The 25526-nt window shown below is 42.2% G+C and overlaps 1 protein-coding gene across 2 annotated transcripts in view; it reads left to right on the top strand.

The window, feature by feature from the left end:
- The window catches only part of LOC310826770 (uncharacterized protein), a 45276-nt gene extending 22974 nt beyond the window's left edge, over positions 1-22302 (top strand). For both annotated transcript variants that reach the window (XM_083702082.1, XM_083702083.1), the window contains 9 exons: positions 4807-4917; positions 6223-6329; positions 11821-11901; positions 16453-16575; positions 17537-17629; positions 18767-18827; positions 19342-19454; positions 19886-19993; positions 21987-22302. In XM_083702082.1, the coding sequence (XP_083558208.1) occupies positions 4807-4917; positions 6223-6329; positions 11821-11901; positions 16453-16575; positions 17537-17629; positions 18767-18827; positions 19342-19454; positions 19886-19993; positions 21987-22175 (986 nt within the window). In that variant the 3' untranslated portion in view covers positions 22176-22302. The remainder of the gene's footprint in view (positions 1-4806; positions 4918-6222; positions 6330-11820; positions 11902-16452; positions 16576-17536; positions 17630-18766; positions 18828-19341; positions 19455-19885; positions 19994-21986) is intronic.
- The last annotated feature ends 3224 nt before the right edge of the window (positions 22303-25526 follow it).

Raw genomic sequence — 25526 nt, 5'->3', positions numbered from 1 at the left:
CCCATTTCTCAGTTTGCTAGGTGGTTTGCTGCCTTCATTGTTAGGGACCGCTTCACCCCCAATATCAAGTTCACTGAGTGACCTATTATCAGGGCTCTGGGACGTTGCTTCCATCCTCCCATTTAGTTCTATTTTTTTAAAAAAAATATTTTTATTGCTTTTAAGAAATACAGAAAAAAGAATAAAGAGTAGTTATAAGAAAATAGAATAGAAGAATAACAAATTTCCATATTCTTTTTCCATCCAATCTAAAGGACTTCCCCACATCCTCCAAACCCTGCGTTCCCTGTCTTATAAAGCATCAGCAATTTGTTAACTTATTTCAAAACTTATTGTATCTTCCATTTTATCATGTTCCCTAATTTCAATTTTACTGTAACCCAATTCTTATATGCTTTGTATTAAACACAATAAAGTTGTTTCATTATTTTACCTCTAAATTCTTGTGTCTTAATTTTCATTTCATTAACTTACATTTGCTGAAGCTAGAGTTTCCTGAAAGGTGCATTTTTTAACATTCATACAGCTTATAGTGTTTTTTCAAATAGTCCTTAAACTTTTCCCAGTCCTCCTCAATTGTTTCTTCTCCCACGTCTCGGATTCTGCCAGTCATTTCAGCCAATTCCATATAGTCCATCAACTGCGATTGCCATTCCTCCAGCGTGGGTGAATCACTTCATTTAGTACTTTTTTAAGTCTACTTGCCAAAATATCGGCAAAAATTTTATAATCCACATTTAGGAGTGAAATGGGGCGGTAATTCTTAAGTTGAGTCTTTTCAGTTTCTAATTTAGGTATCAATGTGATGAAAGCTTCTTTCCACGTTTCCGGTGCCTTCCTTCCCTCCATTATCTGGTTGCAAACCTCCATCAAAGGTTGTATCAAATAGTCCTTTAAAACTTTATAATATTTGGAGGTTAGGCCGTCAGGGCCTGGGGACTTGCCAAGTTGAAGATTTTGAATGGCACTTTCAATTTCTTGCTGTGTAATGTTACAGTTCAGGTTTGTTCTCATTTCCAGGGGTATTTTTTGTAATCCATTAGTTTTAAGAAATTGATCCACCTCGGAAGCTTTTTGCGGCCCTTGTGAATAGAGTTCTTTGAAGTACCTCTGGAAGCACTTTCTAATTTCCTCGGGTTTCTGAACCGTTCTCCCTTCAATCTCTAGATTTGTAACTGTATTAAGCTTTTGTCTCTTTTTCAACTGCCAGGCTAGCAGTTTCCCACACTTATTCGCCGATTCGAAGGATCTTTGTTTCATTTGTTTAATTTTCCATTCCTCCTCCTGATTTATCAATTTTGAATATTGCGCTGGAAAAATTTCACTTCTCTTAGCACATCCTTCGACTTAGGCCTAGATCTTAATTTTTTCTCTCCTTCTCTTATTTTCTCCAATATCTTCTCCTTCTTTTCATTCCAGAGCCTTTTCTTAATCGTGTTTTGTTGTATTAGAAACCCTCTCATAACTGCCTTACTTGCGTCCCAGATTGTTCTTTTTTCCACGGTGGTATTCAAATTTATCTCAAAATAGTCCTTTAAAGTTTTTTGGGCCTTCTTCACAATCTCCTGATCTCTTAATAAAGTGTCATTCATTTTCCATCTAAAGGAACCGGTTGTATTAAGTCTCAATTCCACTTTCAAAGCATTATGGTCGGAGCAGGTTTTTGGGCAGATTTCCACTTTTCTAGTCTTAGATGCCAGTCCTCTAGTTGTCCAGATTTGGTCGATTCGTGTCCATGTCAGATGAGCTTCAGAAAAGAAAGTCCCTTCTTTCCCTAGAGGGTTCTTAACCCTCCAAATGTCAACTAAGTCCATATTGTCTGTCATTTCAAAAAAAGTTTTAGGTAGTCTGCCGTCTTTCGATATGTTGACACTTTGTGACTTATCCATATTTACAGACACAACCCCATTCATATCACCCAGCATAATGATGTTACTATAGTCCAAGTAATCCAGCATAGTCTCATGCAGCTTCCTGAAAAATTCCGACTTTCCCTCATTTGGAGCATATATTCCTAATATCAAAAATTTTTCTCCTTGTGTCTGTATTTCAATCGCCAAAATTCGGCCATGTTCATCTTTAAATAAGAATTTCGGTGACAGGCTCTCCTTTGCATATATCACCACTCCTCTCTTCTTAACTTTGTCCGAAGAAATAAATTCTTGGCCTAGTCTTTTATTGATTAACACTTTTCTATGGAGCCTTGTCACATGTGTTTCCTGTAGGCAGATAACGTCCAGTTGTTCCTTTTTCAAAATGTGAAAAACTTTTCTTCTTTTTTCCGGGGAATTTCCGCCATTTATGTTCCAACTAAGCAGCTGCAGAGACATCCTGAATCAATTGACGGGTTCTACAATGGGGTATCTAAGCTTCCCCCCGATCCCGGAGGAGGTAGTGCTGGTCCTGATCCAGGTGGTATAACTCTTGGAGGTGGTCCCGGTGGTGGTGGAGGCCAAGAAGCTGCAGCTCCTTTTTGCAGGTCCTCCTCGTGGTCGTGTAGGAACTTCTGCTGGTCTTCAGGTGATTTAATCTTTATTTTCCTTCCTTTGTAAGTAAATGAAAGTCCTTGTGGAAACTCCCACCTATAAGGAATTCCGTTGTGTCTCAACAATTTAGTCAGATCTATATAGGTAGTCCTAAGTTCCAAGAGATATTTGGGTATATCTCTGTAAATTTCGGCCCTTTTACCTTCTATCTCCAAAGATTTCTTGAAATGTAGGCCTAGTATCTTATCCCTTTCTTCCCTTGATCTCAGAGCAACTAAGCAGTCTCTGGGCTTGTCTTTCTTTACTGATTTTCCCAGTCTAAAGGCTGTCACAATTTTAAAGTCCTTTTCTTCCTCAATTCCCCAGAATTTGGAGAACAAAAGTGTCAAAAATCCCTCTAAATTATTTTGCTCCAGTTCCGGGATAGCCCTTATCCTGAGATTGCTTTCTTTACTTTTCAGTTCAACCAATGACAGGTAGGCTTGTTGTTCCCCTACCTGTCTTTTCAGAGGTCTTACTTCTCCTTTAATTTCATCAACCTTTAAATTCGCCTGTTCTGCTTTTTGATTGGCTTCCACAGCTAATTTGTAGTTTTCTGCCGTAGCTCCTTGCAATTTCTCAATCGCCTGAGTGTGCTGCGAAACCTGTTCAGTTAATTTGCCAATAGAGGATGTAGCTTGATCAATTTTTGATGTTTGATTGTCCACTTTTTGATTTAAAACTGCCAATTGTTCCAAAATTTGTTTCAAAACTGTTTCAGATCCTCCAGTTGCCATATCTTCTGCAGCAGGCTGTACAAGTTCCACCTCCTGTGCTGTCAGCACAGTTGGGACAGATGATCTGCGGTGATGAGTTAAAGTTGTTTGCAAGAGTTGCCCAGATTTTTTCTCTTTTTCTTTATCTTTGGCTTTAGCTGCTCTTGTTCTCCCTGTGCCGCTCATTCCACACCTGCCTCAGTTCAAGGTCAGATGATCTTTTGTCCCATGGGAAAAACAAGTCCCAAGTATAAACAAATTAAACCACAAAAAGTTTCAATAAAGCTCAATTCCCAGGCCACTATACTTCCACAGTCCTATAGGGGGAGTATTTCAAAGTTTCAAAAAAGAAAGGAACTATTTTCCGCCATTGAAGTTCCTCTATTCCCCATGTTAAATTTTATAATTCCCAAGCACAAAAGGAGGGTTTCCAGAACTTCTGATCTCTTAAAATCCAGCCACAAGGTATCAAAATAGGTCCAAGCAACAATGTTAAATATTAATGTCTCAGTCTATGCAACAATTTCAATTTCTGCAACAATGTCGTCAATTTGACAGCAGTTTGACAGTTCTTTTTCACTGGCAGCCCGATGTCGGGGTTATCCCTTTTAACCCTGTTTAGCTCAAAGATAGGAGGACTGTTCCAAAGAATAAAAGTCCATAAATCTCACAGTTCTTTCCCTTTTATCTTCAAAATGCAGAGTCTATCAATGCACTCTTTCTTCCACTTTTGCAGTCCCTTTTAAATACTTCAGCTCGTTTCCGAGCCCTTGCTTTGATCTAATTAGCAGAGTCGGGAGGCGGACTTCCTGTTACTCGCCTCCCGTTTTCAGCCGAATTTCTTCAATTTAAATTAAAAATTTAAGCCCCTTACTCACGGGTATGTTGCTCCAATTCCGATATTTTCAAGAAGAAAGGTCAGCGCTCATCAGCAGCAGCAGCGCGGCTTTGCTTCCACGAAAAGAGCGATGAACTCACAGCGCCGCTCCCCCTTTCACGTTCCGGAGCCTGTTACGAGGCTCCTTCTCCGCTTCTGGGGGGGCTCCAGGCGCCCGCCAAGTCCCACGGCCGCAGGCTCGCTCTGCCTGCGGTTTTTCTTGATGGGTCTCCGCTTTGCCGCAGCGGACGACCCTTTTTCGCGGAGCCCCTCTTCACAGCGCGAAGAGGACCGCCATTGCTGTTTCGCGCCGCCTCCGGAAGTCCATCCTCCCATTTAGTTCTAAACTCCGGTTCGGAGATACCTCCTTAGCCATTAGCTGTGGCGATGACTTCTTTTTCCCCTTCTTGCCTTTCTCTTTTTTATCTCGTACAGCAGATTTGTTTGAGTCCGATGGAAGTAGCATTCTAATTGTTGCCGTCATTTTTGCTAATTCAATCATTTCAAAAAAAATATTTTGCCAATCTTTCAATGTTGGTACTTCTCCTGATTTCCATTTTTTTGCAATCAGTAACCTTTCGGCAGCTGTTGCATATAAAAAGATTCTTTTCATGTCTTTTGGGTTGTCATTTGTTATAATTCCTAAAAGGGATGTTTCCAGCTTCTTACACAAGGCTTGTTTTTACAGGTGAAATTGGGCAGGACCGATCTTGGTTGAACAAAGTGAGCTTCAACAAGAACAAGCTCTCATTTGTAACATGCCTGAATGAAAGGAAAGGAAACAAAACTGCACAAAAAGGTATTTCGACAGCATAGGCTGAAGCATATATTCTGCCTGACATACATTCCTTTGTACCATTCCCACGGTGAGACATGGGTGTTTCCTTAGAAATATATCCTATTTGTGGTAAGTGTAAACTCCTCTTGACTCACCTCATTTTTGTGTCTGTGACCCCAGTAGTCATTCAGGAGTTCTGGAGAACTAAATTTCCTAGGAAGCCATGGGCTCCTGAGTTCAGGGAAAGAGCTTGCTGCCACCGCTATGACTTGCCTGCTGCAAATTGGGAAGAAGGGATGCGGTTGGCAGCAGGAAATGAGACGCTGAAGGAAGAACAGAGGCTGATTGGCAGGCAGCAATGCCACCTGCTTAGATCTGTGGAACTAGCGCATTTACAAGTCCACATAATGTTCATTCAAACATTTGAAAATCCTCTAGTGTGACAACAACTAACCTTTGGAACCCCCTGTCCATTAACATTACATGGGTACCTTCACTGTATTATTTTCATAATCTGCTAAAAACCCTTTTTGGTTCAGCAAACCTACCCAGGTATGTAACTTTAGTGTGCAGTTTTAACATATGATTTTAATAAGTACAGTTGTTTTAAAGAACTATTAAAAGAACAGGCAACTTGCTTTAAATGTTTGTTTTTACTAGCATTTTAAAAGATTTTTTATTTGAACATTTTATATTGTCTTTTCTATACTGCTTAGTAGAGGTCTTTTTGTTTGTATGGTAAGTGGTATATAAATTTTATGAAATAATAATAAATACAATATGGTCCAAACCAAGCCCAGGGGCAAATATTGGAGTGTCTATGCTTGTCTCATAAGTGGGGGAGTTTGTGTATCAAGCTTCTCTAAGTCAGAATTCACCACCAACATTAACTTTACACACATTAGGTCAGGACTGGTGAACCTGTGACCTTCATAAGTCACCATGTGGCCTTCCAGATGTTGTGGAATCCAGCAACCATCAGTCCATCCAGCATGGCTAATGATCAGACACCATGGGAGTTGTAAGCAAGCAACATCTGCTGCACCTCTAGGGTCCCCATCCCCGAATTAGCCAAATTTGGGTAATTCCTGTGCTATGTCAGGATTTCTAACATATTTTGCATGGTCTGACTGACTTCACCTTACTTAAAGTGCTTTTGTCCTCTCTCTGCTGGCGAGTGCATAATAGTGCATTCTTTGTGTTTAGTGGTTAATATTGAGTGCGACTGGATAATGGTAGAGGAAGTTTTCAGCTATGAGCATTTCTGGTTCATTTTGCTTCATGTCTTACATAGTCAAGAATTATATTTATATATACATATCACAGGTCACCCCAGTGCTCCTAGAGCTCATGACAATCAACTGGATGGATGCCTGTCCAAAGAAGAACAGCTTTACATTCCATACAGACTAGCAAAATTATATATTACCAAGGTAAACAAACAAACAAAGTAATTTCTGATATGAATTGACTTCAGTAGATAATTAACTGCTAATGCATTACTTCTTTTTATAAACACACTAATGTAGAGAAAAGAGTCTTTCTTCTATTTTTCCTACTCGAGGGTACTTCTCTTAGGGCAGGTAATTAATATATTGTTAAATCATTTTCTCCATTTAAGGGAAGGCCAACATGAAAAATTGTCTGTTGCACTGTTAGCCATGGCAGATGTTTACCAGTTTTTGTGCTTTGTAAGTGATGTCCCTAGAAAACATAGAAAATATAAGTTTATTTCAATTTCCTCAGGAACAATAGTAATAGTAATAGTTTTAACTGCTGAAATTGTTTAAACATGATAATATGTTCAGGTCCTGATCCTTTGGCAAGGCATATTTTGTTTCATTTTTAATGTTTACTCTGGTGGAAGCCTGGCTTGCATCCAATACACAGTGCTTATCCCAACTAATACATTTGTCCTGGGATCAGGGCATCTGAGGTCAGATGAGAAGGGTGGCTTTGTGTGCTCATCCCCTAAAAGACATCTTCTGTCATAACATTGTTCCAAGCTAAACAAGGCAGAGAAGGAGCAGACTGGGCACCCACCATATAGCATCATGCATTATGGTTTGCATAAGAATTGAGGATGGATTGAAGTTATCTGTATGAATAAGCTTTCTTTTTTTCTCAGCAAAGTTCATAATACCATAATGCAAACTTCTCATAGTTTTTATATTATAATAACTGAAAGCTCAGTAGAGTATAGCAACCCCAGTTACTATACTTCATCCAAAGAAAGGTATATATAAAACTATGCCCAAAAGGGGGAAAGGAGAGCAATCCAGCCCCCCTCTCTTCCCAGTTGATCCAGCTACTGGTGCTGGGCCCAATTTAGAGCTAGTGCAGCCGAAAAAAGGGGACAAAATGGTCTCCTGCACATTCTGCCCTGGCCAGTGTGAGCAGCAGGGCTTTGGGTGTGAAATGGCTCCACCACCTTGGTCAGCCATGCTGATCCTGGCCAGGGGTTGGGACTGCTCCCCAGGTCTTGAAGCTAAAACTCAAGAGAAAGCAAACAATTCTCTTCATTGTGTGTCTGCTTCTGTTGAACTGATACGGTAACAGGCTGAGAATCAAAATCAAATATCTGCCTGCCTGTGCACCTGCTTTGGTCTGCTTGTGGGAAATGCTTGAGGTGTGCTTAGTGTTTACATCTAGTTGGGAACAGACCACATTTTCATTGTAGTGTGGCCTAGGATATTCTCAAAGCAAGTTTTTATCAGAATATGTCCCAGGTTAGGATCAAAGTAAGCACTTCTTTCCCACTACCTGGCAAGATGCCTGCTTTGCTCTGCAAGTCATCATAGTCCAGGAAGGAGCCTGCTAGAGACAGAGGCGTAGGAAGGGGGGTGCGGGGGGGGGTTGCTGTTCACCTCGGGTGTCATGACTGAGGGGGGTGACAAAATGGCAGGTGAGTGGGCGGCACACCTCGCACGTGGCAGCTCTTCTGACCCGGAGGCAGAAAGCAGCCCTCCTTAGCCGTGGTGAGGCACACCCGGCCGCAGCAGCTCCGTGGCGGAGAGCAGGAGAAGAGTGAGCAGGAGCTTCCCTGCCCCTCTCCTACCCTGAACTGTGGCGCATGGGAGGGCACCCTCCACACCCCGCCCCCCCGGGAGCATGCCCGCCCTGGGCAGCACAGGCATATGCTCCCCCGGCCCGGGTAGAGAAAGGTCACAACAGCCATTTAGCATTCAAAGGCCACACAAACCAATGACACGCAGAACACAAATATAAAGTATTTGTTTTAAAGACTAGACATAAAACCCTGATATTCACATAAACCAGAGGTTTTCAACCCTGCATAGTCTCCCACTTGTCTGTCCATTCCCAACAGCAAGGGCTGGTGGACTGGCTGGCTGGGCTCCCTCGCCCTCTTGCTTGCTCCCCCCCCCCCAAGGCCACCTCAGCTCCTGGCAACCAGCATGCCCTGGCTAGTCCCAGAGGCACCATTCGCCTGGGGAACTTGTAGCCAGGGCTGCTACAACAGCTGCACAATCCTTGGGAGGCAGAGACACAAGAAGACATGAGAGGAGGGAGGAAAGGAAAGGGGGACAGAGGCCACTGTTGCCCATGGCACCCCTGACCACCGTTCAAGGCACTCCAGGGGGCCATGGCACACGGGTTGAAAACCCCTGACATAAACATTGTACTTTGATCACTTTTTCACTTCAGCCCTCTTCAAATGTTAGGCCTCTTTCTTTGCATAGAAGATGAATGTGAATAGAGAAGGAGGTGGCAATCCTCCACAACTGCCTTTGTGTTCAAACTCAGTGTGTAGTGACAGGGCTGCTGTTGGGAACTGCTGACTGTTGTCCCAGCTGCCACAGAATGGCAGCATCTCCTGGAAGAGCATAAGAAACTGCCTCATACTGAATCAGACCATTGAGGTCCATCTGGCTGAGTAGATCTACACTTACTGGATTCTTCAACATCAGCTTCGTTGGACTGCTCATGTTGTTCGGATGCCTGTTTATTGTCTTCCAAAGCATCTACTCTATTCCCGACTTCAGAATGGTAAGCCTAATGCTGGTGGACAACAAAAGAGGTTTAAAAACGCTCTCAGTGCCAATCAGTATAAGCATGGGTAACGGAAACACTGGCCTGAGAGTGCTCCAACTGGAGAACAGCTGTCACTATCTGGTTGACTCCTGGTTGACTTCATTAGGCACCAAGCAGACTCCTTCTGTTTTCAGGTAGTTTTATTATATACATTAATTTACCATCAGAGCTGTTGCTACAGCAATCAGCATCTTTCAAGACATTGAGGTGTTTGGACTCCGACCCCTCCTCTAATAGGATATGCTCCAAGAGCCCCCCTTTCGCCTCTTTGATTGATGGTGTTCTTTAATCCTTGTTAACCTATGAGCGTGGGGAGATTCGTGCTGGCTTCCAACCCCTTCCTCTGACGAATGCCCCCCCCCCTTTTCAGTTGTTGCCTGAGACTGCTTATCAGTGTCTGGGCTCTCTGCCAGCTCTAGTTCGCTCTCCTCTGCTATGACAGAAGACGAGGGGGATTGAAGGGAGCTGGATTCAAACTGCTGTAAAGGAAAGAGAACTACGGTACCTCTTCCTCTTTTTCTCCCGTGCTGTCTCTTTGCAGCTCTCTGTCCCTGACAATCTCTAGTTTGCTGTCCCCAACGTCGCTATGGGAAGCTATGTCTCTGACAACAGCCTTCACCAAAGACATTGTGAACTTTGAAGAAGCACAAACTCAGGACAAAAGGGAGAAACAAGCTAAGAGGAAGGCACGTTTGGCAAACCCTCACTGTGATTAACTCCTGCTTGGAAACCTATGTCTCAATTTTGGAATCACATGTGGATCCAGAATTGGCCTCCACAGTCACTTACGGACACACCATTAAAACCATATTCCTGGTCTTACTTGGCTACGACAATCTTACTTTGCTACGAGTGACCACCAAAGAAGATAGCAGTGGTCCCTCAGGGTTTCAGGCAGGAGTCTCTCTCAGGCCTACCTGGAGATGCCAGGAATTGAAACGGGGACCTTCAATATGTTCCAAAACTGAGCTATGGCCCTTCCCCAACTTACGCCTCCATTATTTTCAATAGCGCCAGTCTCCAGCCATCTTTTCTGTGATAAATATTTATGCCTCAGTTCACTCTGACATCTGTGCATCAGCTGGTGGCAACAGTTGGTGTGGCAGTGGCATGTACCTCACCTCCTATCACCAGCATCACTGCATTATACCAGGAGAGGGGGGGCAAGGCAACATCGAGGGCAATGCTGGGAGAGCGCACCAGGCGAACCGACCCAGTGTTACCACCAATGCATTTGTTCTATACTGACCTCACTGCCGCCTCAACATGCACCCCCATAAGCCACAGGGATGCTGGTTGCAAGTTGTAGGTAATTGCCACTGCCTTGCTGAGGCTGCAACGTATAAACACTTAACTTGGAAGTAAGTTCTCATTTAAATCAGTGGAATCTTTATTGCCATTAATCTATTTAGGATGGAGGTGTAAATATTGCAGTTTTTCCTTCCATTGAGATCAGAGTACCTTCTCTCTGTGTCTGTGCATATGTCTGTAGTCTGCTATCATGTGCCAGAGACTGGACTGAGGAAAAATGGTGGGGACCCCCTTTTTCTCCTGAACCTTCCCAAGAACAGGAGGACAGTATAGACAGTATAATTCAGAGGCGGCAGAGGGGAGAAGCTGGGAAATATTGGAAGAGGAACAGCAAGAAGAAGAAACACCAGGGAAGAGACAGCTGACTGACTCAGTGTCTTTGGAAAGCATTCCTGACCCCACCCCCCTCTCCCAGGACCAGGCGAGCATTGAGGGTAGTAGAACAGGGAGCTCAGAAGCAGAAAGCCCAGATCAGCCGATGCAGGGTGACGTAAAAGAGGAGAGACATAAGAGGTGGGACTTTACTTGGAACAGTGCCATTATTTAAAGAAGACTGCATCCTTCGACTCTCTCTGTGAATATTAATGAATTACGTGGTAAGAACTTTTAATTGTTTCTCTGCTTCTTGACTACTACCATGGGAGGGATTGGATTCCCCGAAGCCTGACATCATGTAAATATCTTCCCACAGCACACCAGTGTCTGCTTAAACCAGAATTTGGCAGCAGGCATCGCATTCTGCCAGAGGGGCAGTGACCTCCCAAACTCTAATAAAAGTCTTGTTCAGTTCACCCACACTCTTTATCAGGCCTCAATTCACATCTTCCTGCCAGTTTCAGAAACAAACAACAAAGCCCATACAGAGCCTCACCATCCTATGGGATTAAAGGGATGGCCCAGCATGCCAAAGTGACTGCAATTACCTGTCCAAGGTCTGGACAGGTTGTATTAAGGCTGCATTCCTGCACATATATATAATGATCATTCTCAGTTAATTGGGTGGGATCTGATTTCTGAATAAACAGACATATGATCAGCTTTTGCTTACAACAGCTACTTGTTAAAACCATTACTGTTTTTTAACATCAAAGAATGAAATGCATATTTCAAAATCTTAAAAATTAGACACTGACCCAGAAAAGGACAGTATTATAAAATGCACTAAATTATATGGCATGGTAAAACAGACTCATTATTCTGATGTTACAGATTGGTTTTAGTGCTTTAGCTTTATTCATTCATTGCTTCTCTTATACTACTGTCAACATTTAAATGGATGTTTGTCCACAACACACTCGTTCTTCACACTGACAGATGAAAAAGAGGGCAGGGTTCGTCCACCTTTATCACTTGTTAGTTAGAGGGGGGATCCTAGGTACAGCTTGTCATGCAAACTATTATTCCTGCTGAAATTTCCTTGAGTACATAACTGTTAAAGGTGCAAGAGTCTGCCTTCTTTGCATCTGTCTACAGTACTTTGTTTATTAGTTTGCAGTAAGTGCTGGTTATTGTTGGGAGGCATGAATAAAATGTTCCAATCTGCTGTTGCTTTTTTTTTAGATTGCTAAAGACATGCATCAGATGAAAACTGGGTACACGAAGGCAATCAAAGAGCTGGAGCATGTAGGAAAGGAAAACCAGGTGATTTTTCTAAAGTTGCAAATAAACTCCAGGGGTCCAGTTCTTCCATTTACTTTGAGAACAAACAAGGCTCAGCAAACCACATTCTACTTTTGTTGCACTAACACATGATGCATCAAAGTGGGTAGTGCGGGGGAGGTAGAGATAATTTATTTGTTCAGGTAGAAATCCTATACACAATTACCTCAATAGGATTTACTTCTAAGTAGACATGTTTGTGATAGCAAGGGTAGCTTCTATCCTGCTTTACAGAGGACAGTCCTCTGTTGGACGGGCTGTCAGATCCAAGTCCAGATGAAAGATCAAGAACCATAAGAAGGGCAAGGAGGAGTCTTGAAGTTGCCCATCAACACTTAGTGCCTGGACAGACTGAGCAAGCATACAGACCCCCACTTTGGTGAGATGTTTTGTATTGATATGTAAATTATAGTAATATAGTGCACATATTTACATATAAACTAGAATTTGTAATTTTTATGCAAATCTAGGTTTGAGTTTTCTTTCCTTTTCCTTCTCTCATTTTTAATTTTATTTTTATTTTTTATGATGCAAGATGGCCACCCTAAGATTAAGGAGATTTAAAACTACATTATATGCAGAGATGGACATCCCTTAGCCTGTTGAAAAATGGGTTTTAGCTTGTTGAATTTGGTATAGGTGTAGCTAACTTTCTACAATGGTCTTGCTTCCTTTTTTAAATGTGTGCAAAGTCTGATTTATTACGAAAGTGTGAAGATGAACACTAGATTTACAGGTGTATTTGTCTGTTCTTCATAAATATTCTAGGAAGTAAACAATCATGCAGAATAGGAAAGAAAGGAATAATCACAACTTATACTGCCCTATTCTCTGTCTATTCATGACACCACACCTCTTTCATCACCTGTGCTCGCTTCATACCTGATGATGCACACACAGTTGATCCACACCTGAGTAGATTTCCCAGAAACAGAAGGAATTTATGCACAATGAAATGTCATGCTTCGAAAGCGGAGTCATTGTTCAGCCCACAAAGAACAACAGACAGCCTGGTTTCTGGGTGCCTTTGCAATTCATGTTTCATGCAGTTGGGAAGGTAAAAGAATGCGTTCAGTTGAACTTGGGCAGCTCCATACATTTAAAGCACATCCAGCACATGCTGAAGCACATGGTTTCCCTCAAAACTTCCTGGGAACCTTAGTTTGTTGAAGGTGCTGAAAGTTCTGGTTCTATAATGGAGAAACTACAGTTCTTAGGATTCTTTGAGGGAACTCAAGTGGTTTAAATATATGTTGGATGAGCAGATGGAATTCTTTGCTTTGTCCTCTAATCATAGAATTATAGAATCTTAGAGCTGGAAGGGATCCAGGGGTCATCTAGTCCAGCCCCCTGCAATGCAGGAATCTCAGTTAAAGCATCCATGACAAATGGCCATCCGATCTCTGCTTTAAAACCTCCAAGGAAGGAGAGTCTACCACCTCCCATGGGAGTCTGTTCCACTGCCAAACAGCTCTTACTGTCAGAAAGTTTTCCTGATGTTTAGTCAGAATCTTTTTTCCTGTCACTTGAAGCCATTGGTTCGAGTCCTACCCTCCATAGCAGGAGAAAACAAGCTTGCTCCCTCCTCCATGTGACAGCCCTTAAGATATTTGAAGATGGCCATCATATCTCCTCTCAGTCTCCTCTTTTCCAAGCTAAACATACCCAGCTCCTTCAACCATTTCTTATTAGGCTTGGTTTCCAGACCCTTGATCATCTTGGTTGTCCTCCTCTGCACATGTTCCAACTTGTCAATATCCTTCTTAAATTGTGGTGCCCAGAATTGGACACAGTATTCCAGGTGTGGTCTGACCAAGGCAGAATATGACTTCCCTTGATCTGGACACAATACTTGATTAGGCTGGTGGGTCAGTGCCCCATTCCCTCTGGTGGACCAGTCCCCACTATATTAATCTGCATTTATTCTATATAACATGCTATATTTGCTATCTTCCAACACCTGGCTGAATGCTAAGTGCAATTTACACGGCAGTGTTTAAAACAGTTTTTGTATTAGATGGTAGCTCCCTCTGGTGGTGTTTTAGGTGTGTAAATCAGAGCAGTTGCAAGGATTAAATTTGCAACAGGCCTTCTGTTAAGTGCAAAGCAAATTTAGATGTTCTGTCACTTAGCTGTGTGGTATCAGTGGGGACAGAGGTCCTGGCCCAAGCAAATAACCAGAAAGAGGGAGAGAGAGTCTTTTGAGGAGCAACATAAGTTGGAGAACCATAGGGATGTCGGACAATTTCTATGAAAACAGGCATGGGAGCAGAAATTGCCAGGGTTTGCTTATTTGTCTCATGTCTAGAACAGAAATTAATCCAGTATTTGCTGCTGCTTTTTTCTTCCCACAAATTTTATGTTAACAGTTGACACCCACTCACTTCTATTTCCACTGTCTTTCCTTTGGATTGAAACAAATGGCATGTGCATTTAAATGAATGGTGTTGATAATAATGATGATGATGATGATGATGATGATGATGATGATGAATGGTGTTGATATAATAATAATAATAATAATAATAATAATAAATGTAATTAGCTGCATAAATTCTGGCACATCACTAATAACTTTGTTTTTGTCAGAAGACAAACTGCAGCAGAATGGAAATAGTGTGGCTTGCATGGGTTAGAATGGAAACCAGTGCCTTCTTACAGCCCTATTGAACCCCAAGCCATGCTTCAGTTCTCTCCTCACTGACCACAGACTGTAGCCAAGGTCTACTCTTCATCATAGCTCATGGTTGATGAGGAGAGACCTTCAACATGCTAAACTAAACCTGTTGGAGTAACTAAAATTAGGGGAGGGATTGATTTCTTTCATAAGCATTAAAAAGAGCATGGATGAGATAATACAAGTGCCTGTTCAGCCACGCCAGTTGCTACAGCAATGGCCCAGTGCCAATTATATATGTGATTAAGGCATGCCAGCTCATTAGTCAGTCTTGTTGGTCTGTCTGAGGTCAGTGAGTGAATGAGTCTGTCTGTGAATCAGAGTCTGTGTTACGCATTGAATTGCTGGAGCAACAGAGATACTTTGTACTTGTGTGTGTGTCTGTCTATCTATCTATCTATCTATCTATCTATCTATCTATCTATCTATCTTTGCAAAAGCCTACAAGCTGTATATATGTTTCTACACCCAGAACTGTTTTACTGAGCCTTACCTTCTGCAGCACTAAAGTATTTTGGACCTTACTCTGCTTCTTTGTGTTGACTGGAATTAGGACAACTTCCACCATGTGGGTATCTCTCACCTCAAATTCCCAACGAAACGGTAGCTTAGCTCAGCTTGAGATGGGAGGGGCAAAGTGGGAGCCCACATATTTGTGTGATCACACCAAGCCATAGTTTGACTTACTGCTGTGGCAGGAAAGTAAACAGCGTTTCCATGTACTCTGGCACTTGTCATGGTCCTCCATGCACCAGGAGCGATTTAGTCATGTTGACTACATGACCCAGAAAGCTGGCTGCAGACAAATGCCAGCTCCCTTGGCCTGAAAAGCAAGATGAGCACCACAACCCCATAGTCATCTTTGACGAGACTTAACCATCCAGAGGTCCTTTACCCTTTTTTATCTTTTACATGCACTTGTTCATAGTTGCCATTTGAAATTGATGCCATAGAAATCTTACCAGCTTTTGAGCCAAACACAATTCTTCTTTCACACAATTGCTCTGTGTTGACTCCTTGTCCTGACATATAACTGTTTCATCATTGGTCCTCTATATCACACCCTCATTCTAAGATGTAGGCTAGCTTTATTCCTGTCATTTTTTCATTGACGGTTCAACTCTTTGTTGTAATTTTTCTTGAAATGATTGATTATGAAAATGTTGTAAAATAGTGATCATTGTTTTGCCCTCTTGTCCAATTCATTGGCTTATTTAAAGGTAATGCTGTTATGAGAACAACCCACAGAGTAGCTTGTGCATCTCTCCTTCCCTGCTCCTCCATGATGACCATTAGAGTGACTAAACCTGGCAAACTATTGTTAATCTTATATATGGTTGGTGGAAACAAGCCAACTTCAGACTAGGGTTTAGTGAAGTTTGCTTGTTCGAATCAGCCATAGTTAAGACCAGCAATAGTTTAGGATTCAGGCGGCACTCTCAATTTTAGTTAGTCTATAATAGAGCCTTCTGATCTCCTCCTCATGGCCACTAGAAGAGTGGATTGAGCAGCAGGCAAGCCCAGAGCTCTCTGAGGCTCATTGTTGTAATGCTCAACCATGGCTTGGCTGCTAAACTTTAGCATTATATCCAAACAATTAGCAATTAGATAGCAATTAGAGGCTATCAAGTGTCTTTATGCTGGGTACAGAAAAATCCAGAAATCAATGAACTCCTGTTAGCATTTGCTCAAAGCTGAGGTCAATGCCCTAGAGCTTTAACCAAGTAAAGAAAACTAACATAGAAAGGTGGAGAGGTATCAAGAACCATGATTCAAAGGTTTTGGCTTATACCTGCTACTCCTTTTTAGTTGCCTTTAAAGCTAGCTTATTTTCTTAATCATAATATTTTGGATAGGAACAAGCTATGATGGCTCTGAAAAATCAGTATAGCAACAAAATGAAGAACTTGCGAGCTCAGCTGGAGGCCTATCAAGAGACAGTTGACAAGAAAAACCAATACTGGCAAGACACAACAAAGGTAAAAAGGAAAATACTGTCACCTTGAATGGATGGGATACAACTTTCCCCCTAAAACTTCATGAGGCTATATGAACAATATTTAGGACTAGTAGATCAGCAATCTGCAATTTCACATTTGCCCTTTAAGTTTATAAATAAAGGACAACTATGCAATTGCAGATTGCTGATCTACTAGTCTCTTTATTAAGGAAGTAAAAGGTAACTACTTTGCACAAAAATATTTTCATTTCTTATGAGCCGTGAAGATCCTGTGAGGTTTGCTACCATCACAACTTTCACAGGCATGAACTTGTGATCCAATATTTGCAGATGTGCAAAAAATAATTTGAAAGAAACCATGGTGGTCGGGGGGGGGGGCAGCCCAATGAAGCCAGAGTGTGCTCTGTGGTCATGGAATGTTGACTGGCTTTTGCTGGGAGGGGGAGACAGAAAACATTGGGAGAGGAGGGGAAACTGAATGGGGGGGTGGCTGGAGTCCTGTGGAGAAGCTATTATTCGATCTGTAATAATAATAATAATAATAATAATAATAATAATAATAATAATAATAATAATTCTGGATGGCTTCCAGCAGAATACAAAAATATAATAAAACATCAGATGCTAAAACCTTCCCAATACAGGGCTGCCTTCAGGTGTCTTCTAAAAATTGTGTAGATCTTTTTCTCCTTGACACCTGATGGGAGGGTGTTCCACAGGGTGGGTGCTATTGCCAAGAAGCCCCTCTGCCTGGGTCCCTGTAACTTCACTTTTCACAGTGAGGGAACCAGCAGAAGGCCCTTGGACTTGGACCTCAGGCTGAATGAGCGGAGACGCTCCTCCAGGTATACTGCAACCTTTTGTTATAGGTTCCATTTCTACAGTATGATTACTGTGGCAATTAGAGCAAGCAAGCAGGTTTCTCTCTTTGCCCATCTGCTTAAGATAATAGTCTCATTTCTGTATAATTATACACCCAGAAACTGAAAGAAGAAAATAGAATACTGAGACAAGAGAAAGAAGAGCTGGCAAATCAGATCACACTGCAGAAGGAAAAATGGGGTGATGAAAAGGTAACTCAGAAGTAGTTTGGAGTAATTTGACTTTAAAAAACCCAACTGAAATTGTATAAAGTTTTCTCATTTTTTGACTAGCAAATTTAAACAGATGTCTGCACACATAGATTATGTAATTAGGACCTGTAAATTAAAGTAATGGTCCTTAGATTAGTCCACTGGCATTGCATTTTCTGATTTCAACCAAAGTCATGTTCTCTCTGCATAAATACATTGATCCCTGCCAAATCTAGCACTTTCCTGGTCACAGTGGAGCTGACCCGTGGGAAGCATGCCTGCCTAAATGCACCTAGTTAATCTGAGATGCCTGCACAATATACCAGTTGCACTGATGCAATAGATAACAGATGGATCATGGTAAAACGCAATCCTACAACATCAGAGCAGGCTAACGAGGTCCACCATAAGCTCAGGTGAATAAAAAAAAATGTCTTGAGCTGGCAAGAGAAGCTTAACAGGAATGCAGCAGTTGATGCCAATAGCAGGAGGGGGTGTCTGGGCAAGTTGATTAAATGCTTACCAAAAAATGCATATTTTGTGAAAAATATGTTCAAATATGTGAATTTCCATGGAGGTTATTTTAAAAAACAAGCAAACAGAGTTTAATTTGGAATTCGGTCAGAACAAAGTAATGAATAAATACCTGTGAAAGTGACACATACTGTAAATAGTCAGGTCCCTGCACCTCTAGGGCCAATGTTTGACCTTCAGCCTAGCAGCCATCATCATTCTCTGGTGCTCTGCAGGAGAAGCACATAGCATTCCTCTTCTCCTCACTTAAAGTGTGTATTATTTGCAAAGCAGTATTATAAGTGATTTACCGGGTATATTAAAGCCTAACCTGCCCTGCAGCTTCAGAGCAGGTTACATCAGAACTAGAACTTCCAGGATTTAAAACTAACCTTTAGTAATATGTTGTTCTATTTTTCCATGGTGTTTTCTTGTGTTGGTTTTCAGTGTTATTTTTGTTTTAATACATACCATTGTACTATATTTTGTAAACTATTTAACTGTGAAATGAAGGAAAATATATAAATATTTTAATAATAAATTTAAAAAACCACAATATATATGAGACATTCTTCTATTGATCTGCAAAAGAATTTAAAATTCAACAGTTATGATCTTTTGCAGGCTTGGCTGCTCAAGAGCACCACTCAAAAGCTAGACTGCCTGCATAACCAGCACACCTTAAGTAAGTGTTTCCCTTCAAAAGAATGACTGCTTGAATGAATTATAGACAACGTGCCCTTTATTTCTTCCTTGCATTTCATTTGTAGCTCCAAACTAATGTCTCTTGCTCAGTGGGAAGTCTCTCAGTGGACTTTTAATCATGTCATAATTGAAAAATAGAGTTGACAAAAGGACTCCTACAATGTACAAAGCACAAGGTTTCATTTATCACATTTTAGAAGCCCTGGTTGATAACTGAGCACGCAAACTATGCTGCAGCCCCCCCCCCCCAAATGCTGTCTTTCACATGCTTGTGTGCATCGCAAAGCCCAAACCAGACAATATACCACTTGCTCTTTGTGTGAATGGTGTTGGATCATAGTTCTATTTGCTATGATAGAAGCTACAGGCAAGTAAGTGTACAACTCTGGAGAATTATTCAAAATTATTATTACAATTCTTTTGTTAGAACTGTTTTTCCCCCTTTAGAAGTTATCTTTGTTGTTGTTACATTCTCCTATTCACCCCCCTCCCAGCTATTGAAGAACTTCAGAGGAGTAGAGTAAACCTTGAAAAAGTGGAGAAAATTGTAGATTTTCAAATGGATTTACCCTGTGATCACCGAAGGGCATTAATTATATCGGATGAGGTAAACTTCTTTGTGTTGCAGATGATGAAATAGAATAAATGGTCAGTTTTTCTGTTTTGAAAATAAGTTCCTTTTACATATTTGATCCATTTATAAATCACTTAACTGGGAGAGAGATGGGTTAGAGTGTTTTCTGTAGTAGCAGAACTCAATTGCAGATGATTTGGGAGTGTTCTAAAATATATGAGTTGAATGTGGGCTGATTATGGATTCAGTTTGCAAACTTCACCAAGCTCACTTTCTGTTTTGTTCACCCAAATCTGATTGAAATCAGGGGAGAAAAACAGCAGATGTTATGTCAAATATTCCTTTGGAGGCAAAATTCCATTCTGCAGTGCCAACAGTTATACTAGCAGTAAATGGAAATGTTCTTTTGGTTGCAAAACGGGTGTGATTAAACTGGAATGTATAAAAAAGCAAATTTCTTTCAGATAACAGAAAAAGGAATCACAGACCATAATGCGGGGGTGGAAAAGTCTAATGTCACAACACAGGAGTCAGAGACTACAGAGCTTGCTCAGAGGTCTACATCTGTTGTGGTAAGCCTTCCATCCACTTTCCTTTTGCCAGAATATATTAAATCACAGATATGCATGGCAATATGGTTGGTGCAGGAGTAATAAACTTGCTGCTTGTCACTTCTGTTGCTCTTGTTGCTTCAAGAGCCTGGACCTCATATCTGCTAGGTGACGTACAGCACATTGGAGTGCTCAACCTTCAAAAATGGGATTCATACGGGAGTTAAAACTGCAGTGTCGTGGGTAAAATCTGAAAAAAGCAAGTCCAGCTCAAGCATCACAGCAAAAAGATTCTGGTCTCATTAACCAAAGAGATTCTGGTCCCAGTGATAAGCTCTGCAGGGTGGAGGAGTGTCGTGGGTGCCCTTCTCCCATGAACAGGGCAACCCGCAGGGTTTCTGAGTCATCTTACTTTAGATTCACGGAAGAGCAGTGGTGCAGGGCCACCACTCCATGAAGCCTATTGCTGTGAGGGATCCAGAAATCCTGACACTGCTCATTCAGCCACTTCTGGAAGCACTGGTTCAGAGGCGGCGACTTGGGCCACAGATCATGGATGTCCAGCAGTGCTGATGGAACATGTTGTCATGGTGTCAGATTACATCGCTCCTGGAAGTGGCGTCAGAGGTCCTGCAAGGCCTAGGACGCCACTTTCAAGGCCCCGCAAGACCTCAGGTGGGACGTCCAGGACCTCATGAGGAATCGGAGGTCCCATCCGAGGCCTTGTAGTGCCTTAAAAGTGGAAAGTTTAGGCCTCATGCGGACTCTGATGTAACTTCCAGTTCTGCATGAGGAACCAGAAGTGGCACTGGAGGATGTGCAAGGCCTAGGACACCACTTCCAAGGGCCTCGGATGGGAGCTGGAAGTCACATCCAAGACCCCACAAAATGTGTGCTGAGCATACACAATTATGTTTTTGTGGCTGCCTGGGCCCCCACGGCCCCCTCAAGTTGGTGTCAGTGCACTGGTTCTAGTAGCCGGGACCCATTTTCCCACACCTGTTGCTGCAGATCATATCTGCCCGAGAGCGGGTGGCGCTGTGGTCTAAACCACTGAGCCTCTTGGGCTTGCTGATCAGAAAGTCGATGGTTTGATTCCCTGCAACGGGGTAAGCTCCCATTGCTCTGTCCCAGCTCCTGCCAACCTAGCAGTTCAAAAGCATGCCAGTGCAAGTAGATAAATAGGTACCGCTGTGACAGGAAGGTAAACTGTGTTTCTGTGCACTTGGGCTTCTGTCACAGTGTTCAGTTGTGCCAGAAGCGGTTTAGTCATGCTGGCCGCATGACCCGGAAAGCTGTCTGTGAACAAATGCTGCTCCCTCAGCTTGAAAGCGAGATGAGTGCGGCAACCCCATAGTTGCCTTGGACTGGACCTGACCGTCCAGGGGTCCTTTACCTTTTTTTTAACCAGTAATGAAACAGATTTGGGAGGACAGGAGGGCGGCTTCACCAGACTTTCTCTTTAGACAAATAGGCTCAGCGTATTGATACGAGTCTCCTCTGTTCAGGCCAAGCAATGGATATTTGGGTCCCATCATGGATTTTGGCTGGGGATCTGTGCTGTGCCTAATCAGTGATGTTGCTGGCACTATGCAGAGATCTTGACTGCACTCAGGCAGCCACACTCCAGACTGCCCGTCATATTGCACTGGTGGCAGGAGCCAGGACTCAGATTTAGGTGTGAATACAAGGAAAATGTGGCACCCTTAAAGCAGAAGTACTTTCTTCCAGGCAGGAATATATTTGGATTTCACACAAATAATAAGCTCCAACTCTTTATTTATTGCACTGTACACCTGAAAATCTGGGAAAGTCCTGAGAGAGTGCAGCCAAAGAAAGAGCTACTTCAGATTACAATAGTGTGTGGTTTATTCCATTTCCTTGTAAACAAGGTTTAGAAGGTTCAGTGTAGTTTCAGCCTGTCTTGGTAATTTAGGTACATTGTCGCACATTATGCTAGGTACAGTACTTCAATTGTCTGAGATGGTGATCAAGATTTGTTCCTCTCCCTCAGGTGGAGATGGAGGAAGCACATAATGGTTTGCCACAGAAGAAACTTCTGTTGGAAGTGAAAGCCACCTTGGAGCTGGTCAAAGGGTCTTTACAGAAACGGGAGACAGAGATCAGTGAACTTCTGCAAAATGGACATTGGTGTAACTCTCAAATTACAGATATGTTGTTGACAGAGTCTACTGTATATTAGCTAGTGAAGACACATTTGCTTAGTTAAGACACAGACTAGATATGGGCTGATGCTTCTATCCTAAACGCTCTTTGGACTAGGATTTAGTTTACACTGTCTGTCTCTAATAGTGAGCAAAACTGGTCTCTGAGCAAAACTGGTCCCCTCATAGAGCTCCAATTCCAAACACCCTCAACAACCCCCTACAGATCCTAGGATTCTTTGGAGGGAAGGTTTAAAGTTTTACATGTTTGGTGTGGATCTGCCCTAAAACGAAAAAGGAATGTTCTGCTCCCTCACCATCTCCATGAACTGGGTGAGAGCCAAGCATTCCTCAAAGCATTGCCGCTTGTCTTCTCTGCCCTGGGGGTGGGAAGGTGAGCAGCAATGCCAGGTGCTGGAACGCCTCCCTCTTGCCTGGGAGGGGCTGCTGCAGTGGCAGCAGTGGGGCAGGCGGGCGCCGCCTCTTGCGCTTCTACTGCCTGAAGCAGGTGCTTCCCCCCCCCCCTCATCGGTGGGCCAGCTCTGTGAGCGTGGACCCAATGAAATTACTAAGCATGACTAAGTTAGATTCAGTGAGTTTACTCTTCCCATGCATTTAACGCACTACTTTATCACTTTAATGATCAAGGCTTCTCCTAGAGAATCTTGGGCACTGTAGTTTGTTAAGGTGCTGAGAATTGTGAAGAAGTGCCTATTCCCTTTACAGAACTACAATCCCCAGAGCACTTTAACAACTGAAAATTTTGCAATGCAAAGTACCCTATGCAAATTAGCCTAATTTGCACAGGAAAATTATCCTGTTCAAAATTTCTCAGAAAACCTGCTTCAATGAGAGACATAAAGACTTAGATTAAATGCTATTTATATTTCTTTTTGATATGCCTTCTTTATGTTTTCTCAAATAGGAGGGGGGAGGTTTTTGATTTGTCCCCAGGTTGTTGAAATCTCTAACCAGTCGTATCTGACTGCTGCAATTTGCTGCTGTTCGTACAATCATATATGCATCTGTTCATAGTAAGGAAACTGAATGGGCCCATGTCAGCCTACAGATATCTAGGTACCTTGACTTACTAAGTTTTGAGCAGGTTAGTCGCTGATAACAATATGAAATATCCTAGTGTAGTACAAACATTTACAGAACATTTACCTCATCTTTTTCCTTTCAAAGATAAAAATAAAACATGTTTAGTTTTACTGACAGCACTCAAAGGTCCCCTGCTGTGACACTGTGGTGCCAAAATATATTTGTTGTCCTCCAACCCCAACCCCCACATTTGTCCATTTTAAAAAAAGCCGACTAGTTCCACAGGCACCCCACAGTGAGGTTGTGATTCCAAAAGTTTTTTGCGACCCCCAAAGCCCCCTCAGATGTGTCCATTTTTAAAACCTCCTTTGGCCGCAGCCATGTTTGCTCTGGGGCCAGGACCCCTTTGACATGTGCTGCCCTGAAGGTTGGGTACGGTTTAGTGCAGCCCTTGGTCCAAAAAGGGGTCATCTCTGGTTTAGTGAGCTACCGTGAACCTCAGGTTCACATATTCACCTCTCCTGCCCTACTTTCCTTAGCCATCAGTTGTCACGGCCTGCCAACTGTGGTTTGTTCCAAACTAGGCAGCTTCAAACCACTGAATATACTGAATCCAGCTTAGAATCATAGAATTGTTGAGATGGGAGGGACTGAGGCACAGGCCCTGCAATGCAGGAGTAGTTTGCCCCATATGGGGCTTGAACACATGACACAAAGATTAAGAGTCTCTTGCTCTACTGACTGAGTTTGTATGAACTTATAATAATCAATATTAACCACTGTTCCAGGGCCAAATAACATAGCAAGCTGTGGCTAATCAAAAGCAGAAATGAGAGTTTTTGAACCCTTTTCTCCTGTAAGGAATGAGAGCTGCAGCTCATTCTGCTAAACAGGAAGAATGATGTGAAAATAACTTATGAATGCCATTATTGGCTAGAACTAAAAGTAAATGAAATGATAGTCAAAACATACCACAGGGATTCAAAACTGACCACTTTATATGATATCTTTTTCTCTTAAGTACATGGCACATTCTATCTACATATGATTGTTGTCTGAATAGAAAGAAGCTGAAGATACTGGTTGTAACATTTTTTAAAAATCCTACTTCCCACCACAAAGCATGTTGCTGACATATTCTCTGTATGATCACTTACTAAGAAGGTCCATTTTTAAGATTTATTCATAAGATTGATAAGCTGCTTCATCAAAGAACTCTGCAGAGTTCAAATAAAACTGTAGATAACATATAGCTAAAATCCACAAACCAATTAAAAAGCAAATATACATAAAATGATGATTCAAGCACTGATAAATAAATGTTTAAAAACAAATATAGTTAGCTAAAGTTATTTATTTACTTTGAACATGTAAAATCTGCTCTTTCTACCTTCTACACACACTTCCTCTTCCTGGTGGCAGTTTGTGCAGTAAAAGGACAGAGCTCCTTGGCTCCGTGCCTTGTTTTCATTCTAACTTGTTGCCTTTGCCCAGCTGTACTAGTTTTACCCAGTCCTCCCTCCTACACTGTCCACTCTGCATACTTGGGATCCTTTCATGGATCTGGCCTCGGCTTGGACTACAACTGTCTTGTTCCCTCCTCTTATGGTGCTGTGCCACCTATCAGGCCTCCAGAAAGTGAGATGAGAAGCAGCTGGCCAGAGTTCTCCCAGGCTGGAATTAAGATGAGAGAAAAAGAGCCAGTCTTCATGGACTGGTCACTTCCCTCAACTAACCATCGTGACCAAGCCCTCTCCTCTGGTGAGATGCATCCAGGCAACAGTGCCTGCCCTCTTACCTACCACCTGAAACTCTGATCCTGTAGCAAATCTTTCTGAATTCCAGCAAGAACTAACTTATGCCACCACATCCCACACTAAAGTGCAGATCAGAACATAGTTATGCTTTGCATTTTGCACTTCTCCAAAGTTTGTGTTTCAGTTCTTGGTTCAATAAAGCAGCAAATATACATTTAAAATGCTTACTTTAGAGCCAGGGCGATTTAGAACTGTGTATTTTGTGAGAAGGGGGGCAGTGGTAAAAATAGAACTGCTTATTTTGTGAGAAAATATGCTAATTTTCATTCTTAATTTTTCGATGAAAAACAGGAGAGGGCAGATAGGATTGATGATGTGCAAAAGTGATAGAGACTGATCTGTCCAATCCCCCCATCCCTCCAAGGGCGTAAAAGTCAAACACCTTTGGCAGTCTAACAGAGAATTTGATATATTATTTCAAGCAAGGTAAACGAAGAACAGGTCCTTGCCATCAACATTCATTACCTCCCAATGTTATCAATGACCTTTCTTGCTGTCCTGTCTATTTCATTACCAGTTTTGCCATTT

This window comes from Podarcis gaigeae (genome assembly GCF_964106915.1).
Source record: "Podarcis gaigeae genome assembly, chromosome: 11".
In the NCBI taxonomy this organism is placed as follows: Eukaryota; Metazoa; Chordata; class Lepidosauria; order Squamata; family Lacertidae; genus Podarcis; species Podarcis gaigeae.
The sequence above is the reverse complement of the archived record's forward strand: the minus strand, read 5'-3'. Positions and strand labels throughout refer to the sequence as shown.